The following is a 22506-nucleotide window of genomic DNA, read 5'->3' as shown; positions in this document are numbered from 1 at the left end:
GATCATCAGTAACTTTCACTACAGATCTAAGAAGGGTGTGGAGGGCTTATTTTTTCAATCTGTCCTTCATATTTCTGTGGCCTGAGGCTGGGGAAGATGTCTCCATTGATGAAGTGCTTGCTACACAAGTCTGGTCCCCAGTAGTACATGCCTGTACTCCCTGAAGAATCCCCGAGGCCAGCCTAGCCTAACTGGGGAGCCCTAGGACTCAGTAAAAATACCCTGCCAGGAAGGGAGGGAGGAAGGGAGGATGGAAGGATGGATAGAGCTTCTGAGGATTGATGCCCAAGATTGCTCTGTGGCACACCCACCATAAAAACAAGCCTGTAACATATGTGTACAAAAAAGTGGAAGTGGGTATGTTAATGAGTAAGATGCACCTAGAATCAGGAACTCAAATCTGGCAGCTACTTTAAACACAGTTAATGAATTGTCCTACACAGCATCTAGAGCCATCCTCAGAATATGACTGCCACTGGGACCCCCCTTCCCCACTCCCACCCTGTCATGCCTTCAGCAGGTATCTATCTAGTTTAGTTAGCTGTTTTGAACAAAGGCAGCAGTGGAGACCATGATAATGCAACTAGAGGGATAATGGCAGAGTAGGAATATGCCTCAGGCATGGCAGTTCAGGAAAGATGCCAGTTGAGAGATTGTCCCAGGCAATGGCAGGGACAGAGGTCCTTTGGAGAACTAGAACACAGTAATTTGGCTTGGCCTGCCTATGACTTTGGGAAGAGATGCCTGGACGGGTGGCCATTGCCTGGTTACCATGAGGGTAAAGCATTGGGGGCGACTTCAGCACTGAGTCTCAGGTGAGTCATACCCAGGTTTGGATGGAGAAATGAGACCAGCTACATGGTGGCTACATAGTTTCAACATGAATTGGAGTTGATAATTTCATCTCCACACATGAATAAGAAAACGTGACAATAGAGACACATTTTAGAACCTCGCCTCTTTGTTAGTGACGATGTAAACAACTCTGCTGAATTGTTTAGTAAATTTCAAGTTCTGGGTAAATATTTCCATTTTTCCACCCTACTCCCAACTCCATGGCCACAGTTATGACACACTCTCGAATTCAGTCTGCACCGGGGTCACCTTATGACTTTTCCATTTAGACAGCCACCAAAAGTAGTAGCGGTCAACCAAGCCCCGAAGTCTCGTGTTTGCCAGTTTCTGTGGTGTAAATTCCCCACCATGGAGCTATTACAAGCTACACAGTGCAACACCTTGCTGAGAGAGTCGGGAAGAAATAACCGATACTTCAGTATTTCCAACTGCTGCTGGAATATACTCAGCAGCACACACTGTAAAAAGTAATGATTATATTTTAGTGATGGTTACGTTTAACAACTTAATTGAATGACTTCCCTGACGTTTAGCGTTCAGCTCTTGAATCCATGTATGAGCTTTCTCCTGAACACCTGGGCCCCACTCCTAACCCGGGGAATAAAAGAGTCATACCCAACGGTCAAATTCAGGATATATAACCATATTGTTTTCTGGAAAGTACTGAGGAATAGACACGTCCAAAGAACAGTTAGCAGATATCACAAATAAGACTCAGAAACACACCTCAAAGACAAGGCAACATGGAGTTGCAAAGATGTCTCAACAGTTAAGAGCATGTGTTGGTCTTCCAGAGTTCAGTTCCCAGCACCACTTCAAGTGGCTCAGAATCGCCGGTGAACTCCAGTTCTAGGGGATCTGATGCCCTCTTCTGGCCTCTGCATTCAAGCGTACAACATCCACCCAGGGACACACACGGGCATAATTTTTATTTCTTATAACTACATCATTTTTCCTTTCTTCACTCTAGACCATCTCATACACCCTTCCTTGCTGTCTTTCAAACATAGCCTCTGTTTTTCATTGTTGTTTTGCTCTCTCTCTCTCTCTGTATATATTCCTAAATACAACCTGCCCAGTCTATATAATGTTACTCCGATGTGTTTCGGGGCTATCCATTTGGTACAGGATAACTAGTTGGCATGTACTTCCCTGGGAAAGATCATTTCTCAGGCTCTCAGCATTCTTTGGTTGCTTATAATTTTTTGTGTGTGGCTGAAGCCTCTCTGGTTTTCTGCCATCCACGTTATTTCTTATTGCTCTCCTCATGTTGGTGAGACTTTATGGGTATAACGAATGCACGTTGCTCAAACTCGTGAGTTTACATAAACTGTATCCCTAAAGGTAACAGATTTATGGTGCATTGTCAAAACCTGCGTAGGTGATCCATCATGTCACTGGTTGAGGGCTATAGGGCCTGATACTCTCCTTTGGCACAGAGGGCCTATTGGCTTTAGATTTTAAAGGACTGCATGGCAGCATATAGCCACTAGGTGGTGGTAGTGTGCCACAATCCAAGCATCTCCTACCTGAGGTAGATCCTGATGGCTTGTCTCTCAAGCCCACCATGGGTAGGGTGGACCTACTTCATGTGCTCTGACCTCACTTTTTGGTTCTAGTAAAATTGCTCCGAGATGTAGTTAACTTTTTTCTTGCCATTCCTTGACTTGAACACTGGCTTTGTGAGACACATCCCCCCCACCCCCAAGAGCTTAGCCACAGGCTCTCAACCTCAGAAATTCATGTCTCAAAGGAGTCTTCTCTAGGATGTGCTGCAAGCTGACAGAATCCTCCTCTCAGAAGGGTGCTGCTTCCACGTTAAGAAACAAGGAGCCTACTAGGCCTTCTACAGTTTCTTTCACACTTCTAATTCTTCTCTCTCATGTGGATTCTAAAGCTTTACTTATTTTACCAGCATAACATTTAAACTGCTAAGAAACTGCACCACCCTCCCCTAAGGAGGGGAGTATTCCCTAAGGAAGACTGATGTAATCATGAGGACTTGAGTTCAATCCCATGTTCAAAGCCAGGTGTGATTGCATTCATGCATTTACCAACCCCGTGCTGTGGGGGGTGGAGGGTAGAGACAGACAGATGCCTGGGTCCCTGGCCAGCTAGCCTAACCTAATCATGAGTTCCAAAGCCAAAGTGGGAAAAAGAACAAAAATCTAAGGTGAACAGCACCTGAGGAGCAAAAACCTCAGTTTTCTACTGGACTCTGTATGCATGGGCCAACCACACAGAAGAAGGGAGAGTTCTCAGGCTTTCTGAAAATGCAGAGTTCAGTTTAGCCGAGTCAGGGCAGTCGCTCCCTAGAAAGGGGCACTGGCCTATTTCTTCTTAAGCATCTCCTACCTGAGGTAGATCCTGAAGGCTTGTCTCTCAAGCCCACCATGGGTAGGATGGAACTACTTCATGTGCTCTGACCTCACTTTTGGCTAGTAAAATTGCTCGGTGATGGAGTTAACTGTTGTCTTTGTCCATGAGATCGGCCTCTTCCTGGTTCTCAGCCCAGCCCTCTCAAAGCTGCCTGACAGGCTCAGCTGAAGAGTAAGTGTGAGGTGAAGAGGGTGTGCCTGCCGGATTTTGTCTTCCCAACTTCACATCTAGGCAGAGAGCTTGGAAGCCAGTCACGAGCTCCAGGGTCGGTCCACTCCTTCAACCCTAGATACTTAGAATGCTGTATTAAATTTCCTTGACATGTGTGGCCGATTTACTCTGACGGCCCTGACAATCAGACTCTGTGCCCTCAGTTTTGTTGTCGTTCACTCTGGGAATGAACCAGCGATTGCAGTGTGGGTGAGGGAGGTAAGATGGACCAAAGGAGACATACTGCGGAGGGAGAGAGGAGGGGATGGGATGAGGCTGAGACTCATCTCTTGCGTGACTCCCACCTCGGCTGCAGTCGTAGACCATGTTAAGATGCCTGTGCAGCGGCCTGAGGCAGCTAAAGAAGCAATCTAAAGGAGAACGATCACTTCAGAGTCAGTCCTGCTACTTCATCAGTGCCTTGGCTTTGGACACTCATTTAATGGTGGGCCTCTGTGAGAGTGGGAAGGGACGTTTGACAAATGGACAAAGAAACTGTCGATTTCTTTGACAAATTGTGGAAACAAAAGGGACAAGGGTATTCTGGAAAGTCTGGAAAAATCCCTGCCCTGGCTTCCTGCCATGCTGGAGGTGGGATTTTGAGCAAGTCATCCCATCTGAGGGGCTCCAGTCCCTTTACCCTTCACACAAATCAAGAAAATAAAATAAAAGTTAAAATCCCTGTGAAAGAAACAGAAAGGGTGTGGACAGTGGCTGAGTCTCAGGAAAGCAATAAATACTCAGCTCAGACAGAGGCTGAAATGAACATCCAGGCAGGTGACCTCTTGGTGTATTTTAAAATATATTTTCTTGGCTTCCTTCTAGTAAATTCTAAGAAAGCTTTTTCTCCCTTTTTACCAGGAACCACACACACACACACACACACACACACACACACACACACAGGGCCTTAAATATTTTGACAGGGGACTGCTTTTCAAAAGACACTGGACTTGATACAAAGCAGGTGAGAAAAGCTGAGCTCACAGGCAGCTAACTTACTTGACTTGCTTTACACAGACCCCAGTCATCACAGAGAGCTGCAGATGAGGCCAATGGTGGCAGATTCCCAGTGCCTTACATACCTGTCTGTCCATCTGTAGAGAAATAATCAGAAAGCAAAGAGAAAATTTGACTCACTTATGGCCCCACTAGCCAAGACCAGCTTTTCTTTAGTTTCTGTTACATCAAATATGGGATGCTCTCTCACTCTCAAACTGTTGTATACCAGGCTTAGTACTTGAGCCAGTTTAATCGCCTTTTATTCTAATGGTATTTCTGAATCACAATTTTCAGTGGTCGCCCGGCACCATGGTATTAGCGTGCACTGAAACTCAAGTCAGTCACTGTGGGCATCTAGTGCTCTAAAGAGCATCTTCTGGTGAAACTTTGTACCATTTCTCTAGCATTCTTTTAATGTTTGTTCCTTAAAAGATTTCTGGCTTACAGGACAAGCACATCTTGCTTCTGTCCTTACCAGTTCTGATACAGTAGCCAAATCTGCCTCCGGAAGAATCTGTTGGCTGAAGTATACCATCAATATTTTGACATTATCCAGTCCATTCTTTCTTCTCTCCCTGCCTCACTGATGCCTGTCATTAAAGAGAGCTCTGGAAATGACCACTCTCTGTCTTGTTCCCTCTGTGGCTCTGCTTCACACAAACAGCTCCTTACTTTTCTTTCATGTATTTTTCTTTTGCCCAGATTAAAATTCCACCGAAAGAAAAATATATAAATATACATATATCCCCAACACTGCCACTGCCATGTATTTTGGAAGTTATAAAATATGCTTCTAGCACATGTGTTGCATAAGAAATCTATGGTGGATTAGAATGTATTTTCAAGTAAGTGATAGTGGAAACACTGCACCTATGGTAAGCTTGTGGGTTTCTGCTTTAAAAAAAAAAATCCCTAGAGAAAAGCTTGCACCTTGTGGTCCTAGTTCTGAAAATCAGGAAGTTAATAAACACAGAAGCAAAACCAGCATCCTTGAGGTTCTTAGCTCCCTCATATTTCCGGCACAGCACTCAATACAGATAAGAAGCCGATTTTCATCACACTGGACCTGTCAAATCCTAAAGGCCATTATTCTAAACACTGCTGATTCCCAGCCATTGAGGATTGAGAATCCCCAATGCAACTGGTCTTTAAAGTAATCAGTCCAAGTGTCATCTGACTATTGCACCAGGCTTAGGAACAACCTGAGGGGCAGAGGGAGAACTCCACACCACCACACACCCAGACTGAAAGCCAGCTGAGTGCGCCCACATTCTTAACCCTGGGCAGCCTGGAGAGGTGTTTATTTTACCAGAAGTGTTTTGGAGGCCGGGGAGATAGGTGACTTCGTGGGATACCACACTTGCTGCATCAGTATGAGAACCTATGTTTGCATCCCCAGAGCCCACGTAAAAAGCCAGACACTGACATGGGCGCCTGCCACTCCAGCACTGTGGGAAACAGAGGTGGGATTCTCACGGGGCTTGCAGCCTGAGAGTCTACTTCCAGGGACAGCGAGAGACCCTGTTTCAATGAAATTAGGCAGAGTGTGACACCAGGACAACTGATTGCCTCCTCTCCTCCGAGGCACACATAGGAACATACATGTACACACACAAACACATATGCACACACCGGTGTATACCCCGACACACACAAAAAGAAAAGATATTTTGGAGATACAGGTTAAGCAAATCTTTTGGTGTCATTCCAGCAAGCGCATTGCTCTGTTTGGTCAGCCTTTGTTTTGATCATGTGTCTTTTACACAGGCAATTGGGTGGAAGAAGTTAAAGGAAGTTTTGCATGTGTAAGGGATGGAGGATTAGGCTCTGGGGGTTAATTTTACTCCAGCAAAAAGAAGCGACTTTAATTTCATTAATGGTCTCCTAGCCGATTCTGCTCCGAGCTTAACCCTCCATTAAATATTAATGCCTCGCGGTGCTTGATGCTTAGTACACAGGTTTTGGTCTCTCCGCCGGAACTGACACTAACCTGTTCCGTATTTATAACTGAATCGCAGGGCTTTTTCAGGAGAAGTCAGCAGAGCAATGCCACCTACTCCTGTCCTCGGCAGAAGAACTGCTTGATCGATCGAACCAGCAGAAACCGCTGCCAGCACTGTCGACTGCAGAAATGCCTTGCCGTGGGGATGTCTCGAGATGGTGAGCCTCGCACAGCTGGAGCGGGACAAATGCATGTGGCTGGGCAAACGTTCTTGAAGCGTGGGCGCTGGTTGTGTCATCAGGGGAAGCCCTCCTAGCCCCTTTCCAGGCCCCTGTAGCAGCTCTCTGCAGTCCACAGCACTTCCAGTATCCTAGGTCTACTGGAGTCAGCTGGCTAGCTGATGAGGGTAGGCAGAGAAGCATCTTGTAGTCAGAAAACCTTCAGATTGTCAGTAGTTCAGAAACTATAGTTTTGGGTCACCTGAGGAGTTTTGTAAACATGCCTCCTGCAGGAAACCCAAGCCAGGACAAATTGGTACTTGCCTTATGCTGGTAAGTCTACTGGCATTTGGCAGGAAATGGTTCTTCACACTAACTGGGTCATCCAAGTTGCCTGCCAGAGTCAGATGTTTGCACCTTCCGAACGTGCGAAAATAGTACAAAGCGAGGCTTGGTGATAGATGTCCTTTTTCATTAAGAGGAGGCGTAATGACTAGAGTAGGGCCCCTATCCAATTACAGAGCATCTCAAGGCACTCCCCAAAGCCACTCTCAAGTGCACTGAATACCCAACACCAGGATTCCAGACAGTTATGCGTGGAAACTTGCAGGAAATGCAGCTGCTCCATTTTAAGGACTTTTCTGAGTACACTGACTGACTGTCTCCAGAGACCTCCTTGGGTGGAGTGTCAGTCTGTCCTGCCCACCATCAGATGTTTTTAGGGCTGGCGAAGCCACCCAGGTGGCTCAAGTTCATTCTCACAACATCCTCTGTGAGTGTCTCTGCACCACTACAGAGGTCAAGCTTTTGCTGTTAGGAGACTGGTAGCTCAGAATCCATGTTGTATTCAAGTTGGTCCTCCAACAGCATTAAACTGACAGTTAGGAATGGCTCTTATCAGCCTGTAAGTTTAAATGTAAGTTATAAATGCATCTCCTTGAGAGCTGATCCTTTTTTCCCCCATTCACTGTATACAACTGTCATTTTATTATGACAAAGGTTAAAACATAATTACATAGGCAGGGCAGAAGTTTTACCTATGGGGTGTTCTAAAATTTATTTCCCCCTTCCCAAATTAAGTATTTCCAGGATGACTTTTTACATATGTATGTCATAAAATAGTATAAGTTGTTGGGAGAAAGCAATGTATTTCAAGGTTTATAAAATTATATGCCTGTTTGGCATCCAGCCAAGCTGTAGAAGCTCCAAAATGGCTGATATTCTCATTTGTTCCCACTGTATGAAGGACAGCACATCCTCCCCTGGCAAGAAGAGTCCACCAACTGGTCAGTGGAGTGGGCTCTTGGCTCCCAGCTTCATTTTCATCTCCCCTGTCTCTGCCCCTCATGTCACTCTGACAGTGGTGGAATAAATGAGTTCATCCCCCCAATCAGGAATCAATTTAACTACAATCAATTAGGAGAACTAAGTCCCTCCAGGAGAAGCTTCATCTACACAGTGCCTAGACAAGGAGGGCGGGGGACACCCTCAGTGGGAGAATCCAAACCAGGAAAGCTGTTTTCTATTATCTGGATGGGTGTTTCAGGAGAAAACACCTGAGACAGTGAAGTGGGGAGCTGCTCTAACCCCTGCCACCCTTAAACCTGAGGACCAATCCTGAGGAGAAGCACCGTAGGCACAGACCCTCCCCATAGGATCTTACAAGGCTTGCCGTCTGTTGTTCTTTCTACCTGAGGCTAAATGGTTGTAGAGCAAATTATCACTTAATGATGGCTCCAGTTCAGACCCACCTGTGTGTGCCTTGGCTACTTGGGAGGCAGAGAGGATGATCGCTTGCACCTGGGAGTCAGGGCCAGCCTGGGCCACACAGTAAAATGACCCATCTCCAAAAACAAAATAAAGGAAAGGCCACAACGGCCAGCAGGTCTCATAGGTCAGGTAGAGTCAGACTTACAATTTGGGGAAACTCTAGATGGCCCTCACCATAGAGCACCAGCTGGTCAGCCAGGAAGAACTTCATTCCTATGAACAGGATAGAATATTTAGTATGAGTCTCTGCATCTCTGCCCATATGTTCGAACACTCTAAATTAAGGGGCAGGCCCAGGTTAGGCCTTGTGGTAATGAACATTTAGCTAACACCCAGAGCCAGATGGAGCATGCCTGTTACCCCAACACTCAGGAGGTTGAGGCAGGCTGACCACCAGTTCGAGGCCAGTCTGGGCTACCTAGCGAGGTCCTATCTCAAAAAGAAAAAAAACAAAACATATTCTCAAGGAGCCTAAGGGTACAAGGCTGCAGGTAAACAGGGGAAGAAGGGTTGCCTGGGCTGGCTTGCAAAAATGTGTGTCACCCGGGGCATGTGAGGAAGCCTGTTCTTGCCTGTGGGTGACCTGCTTTTGTGCTGGCCTGCTCTGAGACTTTCTGGAAACCTGAAAGCTTGGGAGAGGCTAATGCTGCCTGGTTCAAGGTGCTCTTTGCTTTCCCTCTTCCCAGCTGTCAAGTTTGGCCGGATGTCCAAGAAGCAGAGAGACAGCTTGTACGCGGAGGTGCAGAAGCACCGGATGCAGCAGCAGCAGCGAGACCACCAGCAGCAGCCGGGGGAGGCTGAGCCGCTGACGCCCACCTACAACATCTCAGCCAATGGGCTGACGGAACTGCACGATGACCTCAGCACCTACATGGACGGGCACACCCCGGAGGGCAGCAAGGCCGACTCGGCTGTCAGCAGCTTCTACCTGGACATCCAGCCCTCCCCAGACCAGTCGGGATTGGACATCAATGGGATCAAACCCGAACCCATATGTGACTACACACCAGCATCCGGCTTCTTCCCCTACTGCTCCTTCACCAATGGAGAGACTTCCCCAACCGTGTCCATGGCGGAACTAGGTAAGGCGGGTGTGCGGGCTGCCTCTGGCTTGCTCTGGGCATATACCCCTGTGAAGTGAGAGGGGGACAAGGGACTGTCTCTCTCCTCCACCTTTCCAAGATTCAGAAGCCAGCCTCGCTGTCTGACGGCTTCCTGTGGCGTTCTCAGTAAGTGCACCACTGCTCAGGAGCTAGGCAGGCTGTTTGTAAGCAGCCCGTGTTCCACAGTGCGCCATAAGTGCCCGGCAAGGCTGCTCGAACCAGTTAATTCACTTAGACTCCAGCTATTGCTCTATACCTAAAGTCACACACAAACACGAAGTCCACTAACCAAACCTAACCAGACATAGAGATATATATATTTGTAATTTTTAAGTTCTTGAATTGGTTGCCACCATTTTTCAATTGTTAGCTGACAAGTACAAATAGGTCATGAAGGTCAGGGTGACATTTCAGTGCATATCCAGCCTGTGCACATCTGGTGTTCACAAGTACTGGCCCAGTGCGACTTAAAAAATTCAGTCTCACCACGAAGAGCTGATAAGCCGATTTTTTTTATTGTAAGTGTTCAGGTTTAGTGAAAGAATGGCCAACAGGCATGTGGTACGGTTCCGAATCCCAAGAGCAGCATACTGTCACCTGCGGCTGATCATTACAGGTGTGATAATTACATTCTTTCCCCATCACAGTCAGCCTGCTAAACTTGAATGCTGACAATAAAAATCAGCTTATCCGCTCTTTGGGGGAGATAGAATTTTTTTTATTACATTGGGCCAGTGTTTGTGAATACCAGCAACCACCTGGCACCCCAGGGAGATGACCCGACCGGTGGGCCCTCAGGTAGCCAAGCTTTGCTGCACTGCTGTGAATTGTAAGTGCCCAAGGTGGCTTCTCTCTCAACTTGCCAAAATGTTTTGGAGATGACCACTGGTGACAAAGCTGGTAAGATTTCCTACAGGGCTGTCTTTGCCAAGAAGAAGAAAAAGAAGAAGAGAACACTAAGTCTGTTTTCCTTGTTGTTGGGACAAAGCTGTTTCAGGAGGGGATGATAGCCCAGAAACGCTGATGGCACAGACAGCAGAAACGGTCCCTTCATGTGCATTATAGCATCTTCTGCTATATTTAATCAATTATTTTTAATAAGGCACTATTATTAGAAAAACTTTGATAAGAGGCTTTCCAGTCCTGGAGTGCTCTGCTGCTCCCAGCGATTCTGTCCATGGGGTTATCATGCTCCTTTGGGGTACTTCAATTAGCTGCTGCAGCCCGGGGAGCTGCAGTGAGACCTGGGGTGCTGAGGAGCCAGCAGGCTCTGCCTTGAGCGCAGAAACCCTCCGTTCACAGCCGTAAAGGCCGTGTTCTCGAGACGGCACCTCCACCTCTGTACCCCAGAAAACATTTTTTTTTTCTTAAGGGAAAATGTATATTTCCAGTCCAAAAAAAAAATCTCCAAATAGAACAAATTGAATGCTCTTTAGGGTTTTTTTTTTTCCCTACACAAGCACCTCTTTATGGATCTAAATTTAAATCCTCGGGAGCCGGGGCGTTCTGAGCCTGCTCTTTAACCACCGCACAGCACTAACGGTGTGTGCCGACACTCTTTTGATTAGCAGAGAAACCTCTGGACTCGGAGTCATGCTGAGCAGAGGTAGGTTTTGTTCTAGTTCAGGAGGAAAAAAAAAATATCAAACCTTTTTTTTTTTTTTTCGGTCATGGAATCTTGGTTGGCTGAGCCTGAAGCAGAGCTGCAATGAGAATTAAATTGTCAAAAATGAATAAGGATATGATTGAAAGCTGACATGCTTCCCAGCAAAGCGACCTGACTCACCCCAAGCCTGCTCCCGCTCCACTGCGGGGACAGTGAACCTGCCTGTTTGCCTGAGTCAAGGCAGTACAAAGCACATGGTTTTTTGGCTAAAAGTGCACAAATACCTGAACGGGGCTAAAAATGGCTGGGCTGGTGCCCTCAAGTCTCTGGACAGACCTATACCGGTCACCTCCCTGTGGGTCTGGGAGCCATGGGTTTATAGCATTTTCCAGGATGAATTGACTCAAAGAGAACCAAACTGAAAAGCAAATTAGGATTCTTCTGAAAAGGGATAGATCCCATTTGTATGTCAGGGTAGTTGGAGGGAGTTGAACGTGGCATGAAAACGGCCTAAGACTGGCTGAGCCTTCTTCAAAGCTACTTCGTAATCTGTGAGATTTTCAGCACAGCCTACGTCCTGTGGTCCTTTCTAACAAAAACTCCTGACCTTCTTGTAGGCTAAACTTTGTCATCAGAATTTCAGCAAATGAAATTGCACAAGAGGAAAATAAGTCCTACATGAACGTATCCCGAGTCCAATCCTGTCTCATTTTACCCGCAGAATTTTGAGCAGCACAGGCCTTCAGCCTTGGCTAGGAAATCTTGCCCTTGGCATTCAGTTAGTGCCTGAATCATGCATTCCAGATAAACAACCAAGGTTTGCTTTATAAAGAAGCGCTAACTGTGTTTGTTACAGCAACTGTCAGCTAGTACCTTGTGCGAGAGACGGCTGACGGAGAAAGCTCAGACATGAAGTCAGTGTATGTGGGCTGTGGTCCGTCCCTCCTAGCTTTGTAGTTGGTTGAACAACCCATTGAGCTTCACAGCCTGCAAGCTGCAGCTGTCCCTCTTGTGCATTCACAGCTGTACAAAGGTTAGCACAAACTCTGAAACCAGATGACATTTGCACCAGACCTCTGGACAACTGTAACACCTGGGAAAAGTTATGCAACCACATTGGCTCAGGTGCCCAGCCAAAGAAATGGGGACAGAACTGTCACCTTCCTAGGTAGGTAGGTAGTAAATAGATAGAGGCAGATAGGTAGCTTCAGAAGACATGTAAGTCCTTTGGGTCTGCCACATAGCAAGTGCTGTGTAAATGCTAATGATTGTGTTATAAAATGTTACAATGTTTAATAATATTAAATGGTGTTATTTGATGATATCAAAAGTTCTGCCCTACCCTGACAGTCTGAGAGAAAAATATTAGAAGTCAGGACTTCTCATCTGAAGGGTTTAAACATTGTAACACACACAATTCAAGGAAAATTTTGAGATTTTGTTGCCCCATCTCTCCTTTTCAAAGTAAGCTTACAGCTTTGCATTGGGCTGTATCCATAGTATCTGTGCCCAAGGGCAACGGGTGGAATGCAGCTGGTACCCTGACAGTACTGAGGTGGCCACGATTGAGGAAGGAGATTGGCTCACTTGTATCACGAAGCAGGAAAAATAACTACCCTGCTAGCTCTGCCCACAGAGCTTGTCTCCTAACTCCTAGGTGTTAGGACTTCACCGTCCCCACCAGTCCAAGAGCCACACTAACTTCCTAAATGTTATGCAATCTGGTTATACTCTCCTTTGCCAAAAGGGACATTCAGAAATAGTGAAGGGTCTTAAAAACATTAGCCTTGCCAGATCTATTAAGAACCAGAATCAGAAACACCGCCTGAACAGTTGTTCAGAATGTAGCTGCTGCCCCCTGCTGGCCGGGCGCACTGTGTGCACTGCGTTAGTCCTTTTCCTATTGGCTGCTGTGAAAGCCACACTCCAGGTGTTTACGAACCAGTTTGCTGTGCTGGGGATCAAACCTAAGGTCTTGAGCATGGCAAACAAGCACTGTGTCTCTGAGCTACGTCCTCAGCCCTGAATAAAATTTGAGACAGGGCTTCACTCCGTACCCCTGAAACTCACTATGGCCGGCCTTGAAACGCAGGGCAATCCTGTCTCAGCCTTCTAAGCACTGAGATCATAGGCATGTTAGCACCATACCTGGCTTCCAGTAATATTTGTTAAGATCTGTCGAAACAAGGTGTTGACCGTAATAACTGGAAAAGACATGAGGATGAGCAGAGTGTGAACCCTGTAGGACCTCCTGGGCCTCATTTTTTTTAATATGCAAATCTTGGTTTATAGTCTAGACACGGTCCTCCACAGTAAGAGAGAGCTCTTTATCTAAGCTTTAATTTTCATCCATTCTTTTGAACTTCATGAGCAGGCTTCTCTGCTTCTTCTCAGCTCTGTCTCCTTGAAGTGCTTTCTTTTGTTTATGCTCGATTTAAAAAAAAAAAAAAAAAGAAATACGATTTATCCAGGCTGATCTGTTACCTGTGTGTCGCCAAACAGGCCTATTAGGGTTTATTATGTTTCTGTGTCTCCAAGGAGACTCTGGTTTCAAAGTGCATTTAGGTGAACTTTCTGTTTTCACATAAACATGTCTCCTTCTGTCTGATGGAAGCCATAGCATATTTGTAAACAAGCAGGCTGCCTTGCTGCTGTCGCCAGCCTTGCATTCTGTCATCCTGAGTGGCTTCCCTGCCATGAACTCAAGACCCTGGGAACGTGATCATTTTTTCCATATGAGTTGATGTTTGTAAACGCCTGTCAATTCTTTAAATTTTGAGACGGGGTTTTGCTCTGTAGACATGCTAGGCTGGAACTTTCTGTGTAGATCAGGCTAGCCTCAAATAGACTTCCATCCTCCCATCTCAAGATTTCAAGTTGCAGACTTGCCACATGTGTTCTTTCATCCAATCTCCCTTCTAGATAGACCTGATGCCCCTCCCAACACAACTGACCCCTCCTGTGGGGTGCATCTCTTGGGGTCCAACATGCTATTCCTCCTTTCCTAAGAAGCATTCTCCAGTCCTGTTCAGCCAGCCCTCATCTCTCCCTATCCTGAGAGTGACTACCTTTATTTTGTGATGATTTGCCTTATACTTTATTTTCTGATATCTTGAATTATCTTTTCTGTGTGTCCACACATGTCCACAGATGACCAATTCTAGGGACATCTTTGGCATATATTTAATATCACCAAAGCCCTTAAACACAGTATAACAACTATGCAGCATCATATACATATATAAACGTGTGTATGTGTGTGTATAATATATATATATGGGGGTGATACTCCCTGTTCTGTGATTCATATGATTCTCACAACAGCCCTATGAACAAGTGCCGTTTTCTTCATTTTACCAAGGAGGAAAGCCAAGTACAGAGAGGCTAAATAACTTGCCAACCTCATATATCTCAGAAATAGCAAGGCAGAGATACAGCTCCAGATAGTTTCAGTCCAGGGTATCTCTTTGCCAGACTGCTACATAATCTGTTCATGCCTCAGTGATGTTTGCTAGAAAATCAAAGGTAACCAGCTGTCTCATTTTCTGAGCTGAGAGATGTTTCAGTCAAGAAAGTGCTTGCATCTTTGTGAGTTCAAGGCCAGCCTGTTCTACAAAGTGAGTCCAGGACAGCCAAAGTGAGTCCAGAACAGACAGAGAAACACTGTCATGAAAAACAACAGGAAGGAAGGAAGGAAGGAAGGAAGGAAGGAAGGAAGGAAGGAAGGAAGGAAGGAAGGGCTTCCCATTACAGCATGAAGTCTTGAGTTCAATCCCTAAGAACCCTTGTTTAATAAAGAGAGGGAAGGAGGAAGTTGGGCATGATATAAGCACAGCACTGGGAGGAAGAGAGCAGCAGACCCGGGGGCTCACTGCCAGCCAGTCTAGCTGAATCAAAGAGCTCTAGGTTCAGTGAACAACCCAGCCATGAACAAAAGAAAAAAAGTGAGAAGAGCAATTGAGTAAGACTCCGTATGTACACACATGCAAAAATAAAAAGATGTGTACACAGACACACACACAAATAAAACAAGATTACAAAAAATCAAAAGGGTCAGCACATTGCTTTGCATGAGTTACTTTTTAAGGCAAATGACCCAAGTGGAAGAGTTACTGGTTCCTGAAAGTTCATGGCCGTGATCTCGTTTTTCTCCCCCAGAACATCTTGCACAGAACATATCCAAATCCCACCTGGAAACCTGTCAGTACTTGCGGGAGGAGCTCCAGCAGATAACGTGGCAGACCTTCCTGCAGGAGGAGATTGAAAACTATCAGAACAAGGTAGAGTCAGAGGACTCTCTCTTCCCGTTGAGGCAGCATTGGGGGGCGGGGGCAGTGAAGGAAGGCATTCATTCAAAAGTACAAACAAGACAGAAGGCTGACTGTCCTGCCTCAGAGCTCAAATCGCTGGTTAGGACCTTACTTTTTGTTGTCTTCCTGATATGCTAAGTTCAGCTGGGACAAATTGTGTTTTGTAAGTCCCTCTGTGTGCCAGTAGGGGACTAGATCAGGCAGCTTCCGAAAGCCTCTGTGAGCAAGGATTTGTTCTGATGCCACAATAGAAGATTTTGAGGTCTAAGAATTGGTGAAAATAATTTCAGCCCCAACCTGCATGCTTTGAGATTAACAAGGAGTTGGTTAGAGATTGTGGGCAAGGACAGGGCTTAGGTGATAGAAGAAATAGTTTGCAGGTTAAGAGTACTTGCTGCTCTTCCAGAGGATCTAGTTTGATTTCCAAGACCCAGATCAGGAAGCTTGCCTGAGACTCAAGCTTCAGGGTACCTGAAACCTCTGTCTTAAACACATACACACGCACTTAAAAATAAAATCTTCTAAAAAGTAAAAAAGAAGAAGAATGAGGTTTGAAGGGTCTGGCTGTAATTGCTCAGAACTGAAGATGAGCCTGGCAGGTTGTGACCCTACTTGCTTTTGTCTCTATGATAATGGCCAATGGGCCACTAAAGTGGGAGGGTAAGCTGAAGGTAGGGAAATGGTAATTATCCATTTTGCCTTTGGAAAGAGAAGATGGTAGAAAGTCAGGCTGGGAAAGGACCATAGAGATGATGGAGGAGAATCCTTCCCTTCACTGTTCCATGGGAGTAAATTATCCCTTGGCTATGACCACACAGTGGGACCATCAGGACCATGGCCTCATGTGACTCAGTTCCAGGGTTTGGTCCCATCGTACTGTTAGAAATAACCTTAAACTGCAGGTTTTAGTGGGAGAGCAGATCAGCAAAGCGAAAGCCCCAGGACACTGCAATGAGTGGGAGGCAGAGACTAGCAGCATCTCAATTAGTCTGCTTTTTAGTACAAAGGAAGACCCCATCATCCGAGCCATAGATGAGAGCCAACAATGCAGTGAGAGCTAGCAAGCCTCATGAAATAGGGGTTTCGGCCTCAGCAACTCCTACACCTACTGGTTGGGAAGTCCCAGGGCTTTGATGTCATTTCTGAAGAGAAGACAACTTGTATAATATAGGAAACATGGATGTCATCAAGCATCTAGTTCAGTGGGTATAGACAAAAAAAAAAAAAAAAAAAAAAAAAAAGTCGATCTCCCTTTTCTTGCCTCCACCCCCAGTGGAGCACGGGGAAGCTCCCTAAAATAAATTAACAGATTAAGAGAAGATCTTCCTCTCACTGTGGAGCCCATGGCTATAGCAGTGATGTATCTTGCTGTGACTTGTGTTTAGAATGTTGGCCCCATATGTTCATAATACCCCTCACCTCGCCAGCACCATCCCATTGCCTTCAAGCTGTAAGCTGGGAATCTCAGGAGGCAGAAGGGACATGGAAGCAGGCTTCTATAGCCTAAATAACAGAGACTATTTTTTTTAAATCCTATAATCTTTTTTTAACCCATTTCCAAAGAAAGCTTTTTACAAACATGGAAGCAGGCGTGCAGCCGGCTGTACTGGATCCCCAGCTAGTCTTACGTTAGTGCGTCTCCCTCTTCCACAGCAGAGGGAGGTCATGTGGCAGTTGTGTGCCATCAAGATCACGGAAGCTATCCAGTATGTGGTGGAGTTTGCCAAGCGCATTGATGGATTCATGGAGCTGTGTCAGAATGATCAAATTGTGCTTCTAAAAGCAGGTATGTGCTCTGCGAGTGAATCTTGAAGTTGCTTCTAGCCTGTTTCACCTGCTTGTTAAAGAAATGCTTACTGAGGAAGGTGTCGAAGCCGTTCTCTCTGGCAATAATAGCTCAGTGTATGCTTAGCAGAAATTGAACCCATTTTATAAGATCATTTTAAAGGCGTGTTCGGGGGGTCTGAGAAGATGGCTGTGTGGTTAAGAGGACTTGCTGCTCTTTCAGAGGACTTGGGTTTCATTACGGCACACACGTGGAGGCTCACCACCGTCCATTGAGATCCTGTGCCCTCTTCTGACCTCCACAGACACCAGGCATGTACAGGATTACACACACATACATGCAGGCAAAACACTCATATGCACCGAGTTTTTTGTGAGGTGTGTGTGTGTGTGTGTGTGTGTGTGTGTGTGTGTGTGTGTACATATATTTTTGAAAAGGTATGTTCAGAAAACATTCCTTCCATTTTCCTATTCCTCTGGGAAGAAGGTTATGCTAGGGAATCTTTGCATTCCCAGAATTTACTATCTCCCTTCAGGCCCTAATGCTGAGCTACTGGGAAGATGTTTGTGAGTTCAAAGAGTCATTCCTATGCATAGATGTTTCTCACTGCAATCTGAGATGATCTGCGTCTCTTCTGTCCCCTGGGATGGAGGGTTGGTGTGGCTGAGAACAGACAAGCCACCCTGCACACAGCGTTGTGCCAACTCAGGAAGGCCACTGCATTAGCACCTCAGAAAGGAACTAAGAGCCGGGGATGATGCTAAACAATTCTCCCTGCATGCAGGCTCTCTGGAGGTGGTGTTTATTAGGATGTGCCGTGCCTTTGATTCTCAGAACAACACCGTGTACTTTGATGGGAAGTATGCCAGCCCCGATGTCTTCAAATCCTTAGGTAAGGAAATCTCACGTTTTTGTCTCTGCAAACAGGGGCCATGCAGGGATGTGGCTAGATGCAGGCTTTTGTTGCATAAAATGAAATTGATTATTTGAAACCAAAACTAAAGGGTGATTCACCTATTTTACTCTCTGTGGGTATTTGCCATGAAACAGGCAGCAGGCAAGCAAGTATCTTTGTCTATGTCATACGTAAGTTCATCTGTAGGTTGGTCATTGAGTTATCACATGGCCTTTTAGTTCCCCTTCCAGGTTCAAATAAATCAGATTCGCAGTGAATAAAGTGTTCAAGCAATGGAGAGAATATGCAAATGAAGCAACGATGGAAAAGCCCACCATCCCTGGCCTTTCAAACAATAACCATTTATGAAAAGGAAACATAAACATGGAAAAGTCCAGTTGAACTAAAGAAATCTATGGCAGATGCATCATAAATAAGTCATTTGAGTTTCTACAACTTAAATATTCAGAATGTTGCCATTAAGGAGAAATAAGTGGGACCCAAGATATGTTAACTGGCTTATTTTAAATGTGAGTGACAGGAGGTTTTTCTAGCCAAGTACAACACAGCCCACTGCTGTAACAAATATTAACCAGTTGCCAAACCTGATACAACAGACAAAAAATGTAACCAGTCTTAGGTGGGTTGACTTATTATTTTAGGGGACTTTCAGGCTATGTTTTCAGTTTGGTGAATAGTTATGGTAATTAGACCGCCAGCATGGACCTGAGTGTCATAGCCAATAGGGCATTGCAGTTAGCCAGTAGCCACTAGATCTTGTTCATTCAAAATGAGAGTTCTGAAGTCAGACAACAAGTTTGTGACCTCAAGTACATTACTTGTCTTTGTTAAGCCTCCATTTCCTCAGCCCTAAAATGGGAATACTAACAATAATATGCCCCTCTGAGGGCTGTTTTAAAACTTGAGGAAACTCTAGACTGTTGTGCAAGTAGAGTCACATGATAGACATTCTCTCTCATTATAGTAGATGATGATGGAGGAGGGGCTTATATGCGGGTGATGCTGGTGAAGATGATGATAATGGTAATAATACTTTGTGATGATGGTGACAATGATAATGGTGGTACCAGATGCTACTGGTGATGGTGGCTAAGCCAATTTCTCTTTTAATACTTTAAACTAGTCAACTAAGAAACACTCTTACCCTCCCATCTCCTCCCCAACTTCCACATCTGTCGCCATCTTGTTTTGTATTCTTCCCCTAGGGTAACCACTGACACCCTAAACTGCCTTTATTTTAATCATAGGTTGTGAAGACTTCATTAGCTTTGTGTTTGAATTTGGGAAGAGTTTGTGTTCTATGCACCTGACTGAAGATGAAATCGCATTATTTTCTGCATTTGTACTGATGTCAGCAGGTAAGAAAATCAAACAAAAATACAACAGTTTCTGACTCATCCAGGTAAAGACTATTTTCACAAGACACAGGACTTGTACATGTTAAACGACATTTGAAGAGGCCCCCATGAACAGCTGCCACCCTTATTAAATTTAATTTTTTTTTTCAAAGAATAACCCCCCTTCACAACACACACAACTCTTTTCTAAAGACTATAGGACTGAAGAGACGGCTCAGTGGCTAAGAGTGCTTGCTGCGCAAACCTGAGGGCCTGCCTGAGTCCAGATCTCAGCACCTACAAGACCAAACACACAAACAAACAAAAACCACAGGGTGCAGCCACACACATGAATAAGAGTTAAGCCCAGCACTAGGAAGGTGACTGCAGGACTGATGGCATTTGCTAACTGCCAGCCTACCTCCAAGTTCAGTGAGAGATCCTATCTCAAGGGGATACGGTGGAGAGCGAAAGAACAGAACATCTGATGTCCTCCTCTAGCCTCTACAAGCATGTACTCACACATGTATTCCTCTCTCAAACACAGAGAGACAGACAGACGGACACCTCATGATATGCAGATAAAAGTTTTAAAAATAATAGCTTAATAAAACCTTACCCAGCACTAACTCCACATACCAAGACAAAAGATTTCATAGAACAGGGTTGCTCTTCTTGATGCCAGCCTCTAAGACAAAGTGCCTTTGTAAACACTGCCATCCACAAGTCTGTCTGCATCCAACCTAGTTTTCCTGTCTGCCTCTTGGGGAACAATCCTTTACTTAGAATTCTCACACAAAAGCACTCCTGAATTAACAATCCTGGAGTCACTTGAAATTCTGCACACAGTTTGAGTCCGCTGGACTGAAAAGCAATTTTGCATTTCCAGGAAGGCCAGCAGGACAGGTGGGCTAGCGCCTGCAGAGGGAGAATTAACAGAAAGGCTTGGGGAGGGTGGGGCACTGTGGGTTCATTTGCAAACTTTTAAGTTTGGCCCTAGAATTTAGCTAGCCTTTGGAGGAGAAGCACCCTCCCCGGCTCCCCATCCTGTGACAGTGGAAGGATTTAACGCCCTGGCCTAGATGATAGAGCTGGCCTTTGCATCCTCCAGAAGCAAAATTTCAAAGAGCAAAACTGGCTTGTGAGTCTTCAAATACACACTGTACCACAGGAACCAATGTCTTGGTCAAGAGGAACCTGGGTCTGATGCTATGTTAAAGGAATGTACCAAGACTAGTCTCATTTTTTTTTTCATGTGTAGATCGCTCCTGGCTTCAGGAAAAGGTAAAAATAGAAAAACTGCAACAGAAAATTCAGCTAGCCCTTCAACATGTCCTACAGAAGAACCACCGAGAAGATGGAATTCTAACGAAGGTGAGATCCAGAGGGGCCGAGCTGGCCTCGCCAGAACTATATCCTAGCACAAATCCTGCTTATGGGTATCTATAAGTCACATGGCCAGCCCCAGGAAGTCTAACGTTGGCATGGGCTACTAAGTCAGAAAACTCTGTTGAGCCAAAACTCATTGCTTAGGTTAAACTCCAGTTATTATAATTGATCACAAAGTTTCCTGCGATAATATAGCAATGTGTAAAAGCAGACTTTTATTACACATTAAATGTGTGTATGCAGGTACTCAAAGAAACCAGAAGAGGGTGTCAGAGCCTCTGGAATGGAACCTATAGGCAATTGTGAGCTGGAAACTGAACTCTGTGCATGCTCTTGATTGCTGAGCATTTTCTCCAGCCCCGCCCCAAAGACTTGTTTTTTTTTTTTTTTCTTTAAAGAAATAATCCTCTCAGGAAACTCCTTCCTGTTCTTTACACTTAAGCGTAAAGATGATCATGTTAACTGATGGAAAGCAGGGGAATCTTTAAATTCAGAAGGAGAAAGTTAAAAAGGACTAAAAGAAGATAACCAAGTATTCCAACATTGGTTCTCTTACATTCATTAGTTTTCAGCAAAACATTGTTTTTGTATTTTATCAGTTTCCTATTTCTGTGCTGTATTAGAAGCACACGGCTTCAGTTTGCTGATTATCTTTTGCAGCTAAAACATGTGATAGTTCTTTCAGTGTCACTTCTCATACTAGAGAAAGCAGCCATTTCCATCCTTTGCCCATTTGTTGTGTTTTGTTGTACAAGAAAGAGGTTTGAAATATTTGTGGCGTAGATTTCCTACCTAGATTGCCTCTAGGTTTGTTTGTTTGTTTGTGATAGTTTAGAGAGGTCAGAGTAGAAAAATTAAGCTTGGTTTAGATTTTGTACCTGATCAATGAGCAAGAAGGAAATGGAAGGTCCCTTCTGCCAAGTCTAAGGCCACCCTGAGGGCCATTATTATAGAGAGGGCCTGATGCAGACAGGATCTGTTGAGGACATTTTCTAGAGACACGGGCTCTGATCTAAAAGCACGAGGTGCCTCGCCTTTGTTTACAAGCGTCTTTGCAGGTCACTGCTGTTAGCTTCAGCTGCTAGATGTTCATTTGCTGAGAGCCCGGGTGGCTTCAATATAGAGAAAGCTAGAAAACTGCCCATAAAATTTACTCATACGTCCAGCGAGACGGCTAAAGAGGATCATAGCCAGATGATAGGAGTTTAACCCCCAGGACCCCACATGGTGGCAGAAGAGAACTGACTGTTGCCCTCTGACCTACATATACATACATACCATATATATATATATACATATATATATGTATACATATCATATATACACACATATTCATATACACACAGAAGTATAATTTTAAAAACTAAAACCAAAGAACTGCCTTGCACTTGCCCTGCACACAGCGTACACTAGCTACCCCTCTCTCTGCCACTCGCCTACTTCTCTATCAGCAGATCTCTTCTTTCCCATGGAGGCAGCCACTGGATCCCTAGCATTGGGGGTGAGGATGACTTGTGAATAGCCCCCTGAGCTAAATTACTCATCTTCAGAATGTGTTGGTGTAGTCCAAACACCGTAACGTGGGGCCTCCATTTCGCTCTCCCTGCCCCCCAACTGGAATCTCAAGCCGCATCAAGCAATGTTGTGGCCGTCACCCTGATTCCGTGAATTCCCGCTCTCATG

At 45.2% G+C, this 22506-nt stretch overlaps 1 protein-coding gene across 2 annotated transcripts in view; it reads left to right on the top strand.

Moving 5' to 3' along the window:
- Positions 1 to 22506, top strand: part of Rora (RAR related orphan receptor A) — a 731475-nt gene that overhangs the window by 699432 nt on the left and 9537 nt on the right. For both annotated transcript variants that reach the window (XM_060384829.1, XM_021652660.2), the window contains 7 exons: positions 6465 to 6606; positions 9063 to 9458; positions 15244 to 15365; positions 17049 to 17181; positions 17966 to 18073; positions 19345 to 19455; positions 20696 to 20808. In XM_060384829.1, coding sequence (XP_060240812.1) covers positions 6465 to 6606; positions 9063 to 9458; positions 15244 to 15365; positions 17049 to 17181; positions 17966 to 18073; positions 19345 to 19455; positions 20696 to 20808 — 1125 coding nt within the window. The remainder of the gene's footprint in view (positions 1 to 6464; positions 6607 to 9062; positions 9459 to 15243; positions 15366 to 17048; positions 17182 to 17965; positions 18074 to 19344; positions 19456 to 20695; positions 20809 to 22506) is intronic.

Source organism: Meriones unguiculatus, chromosome 6 (genome assembly GCF_030254825.1).
Source record: "Meriones unguiculatus strain TT.TT164.6M chromosome 6, Bangor_MerUng_6.1, whole genome shotgun sequence".
In the NCBI taxonomy this organism is placed as follows: Eukaryota; Metazoa; Chordata; class Mammalia; order Rodentia; family Muridae; genus Meriones; species Meriones unguiculatus.
Note: the sequence above shows the minus strand (reverse complement) of the source record. Positions and strands in the feature narration are given on the sequence as shown.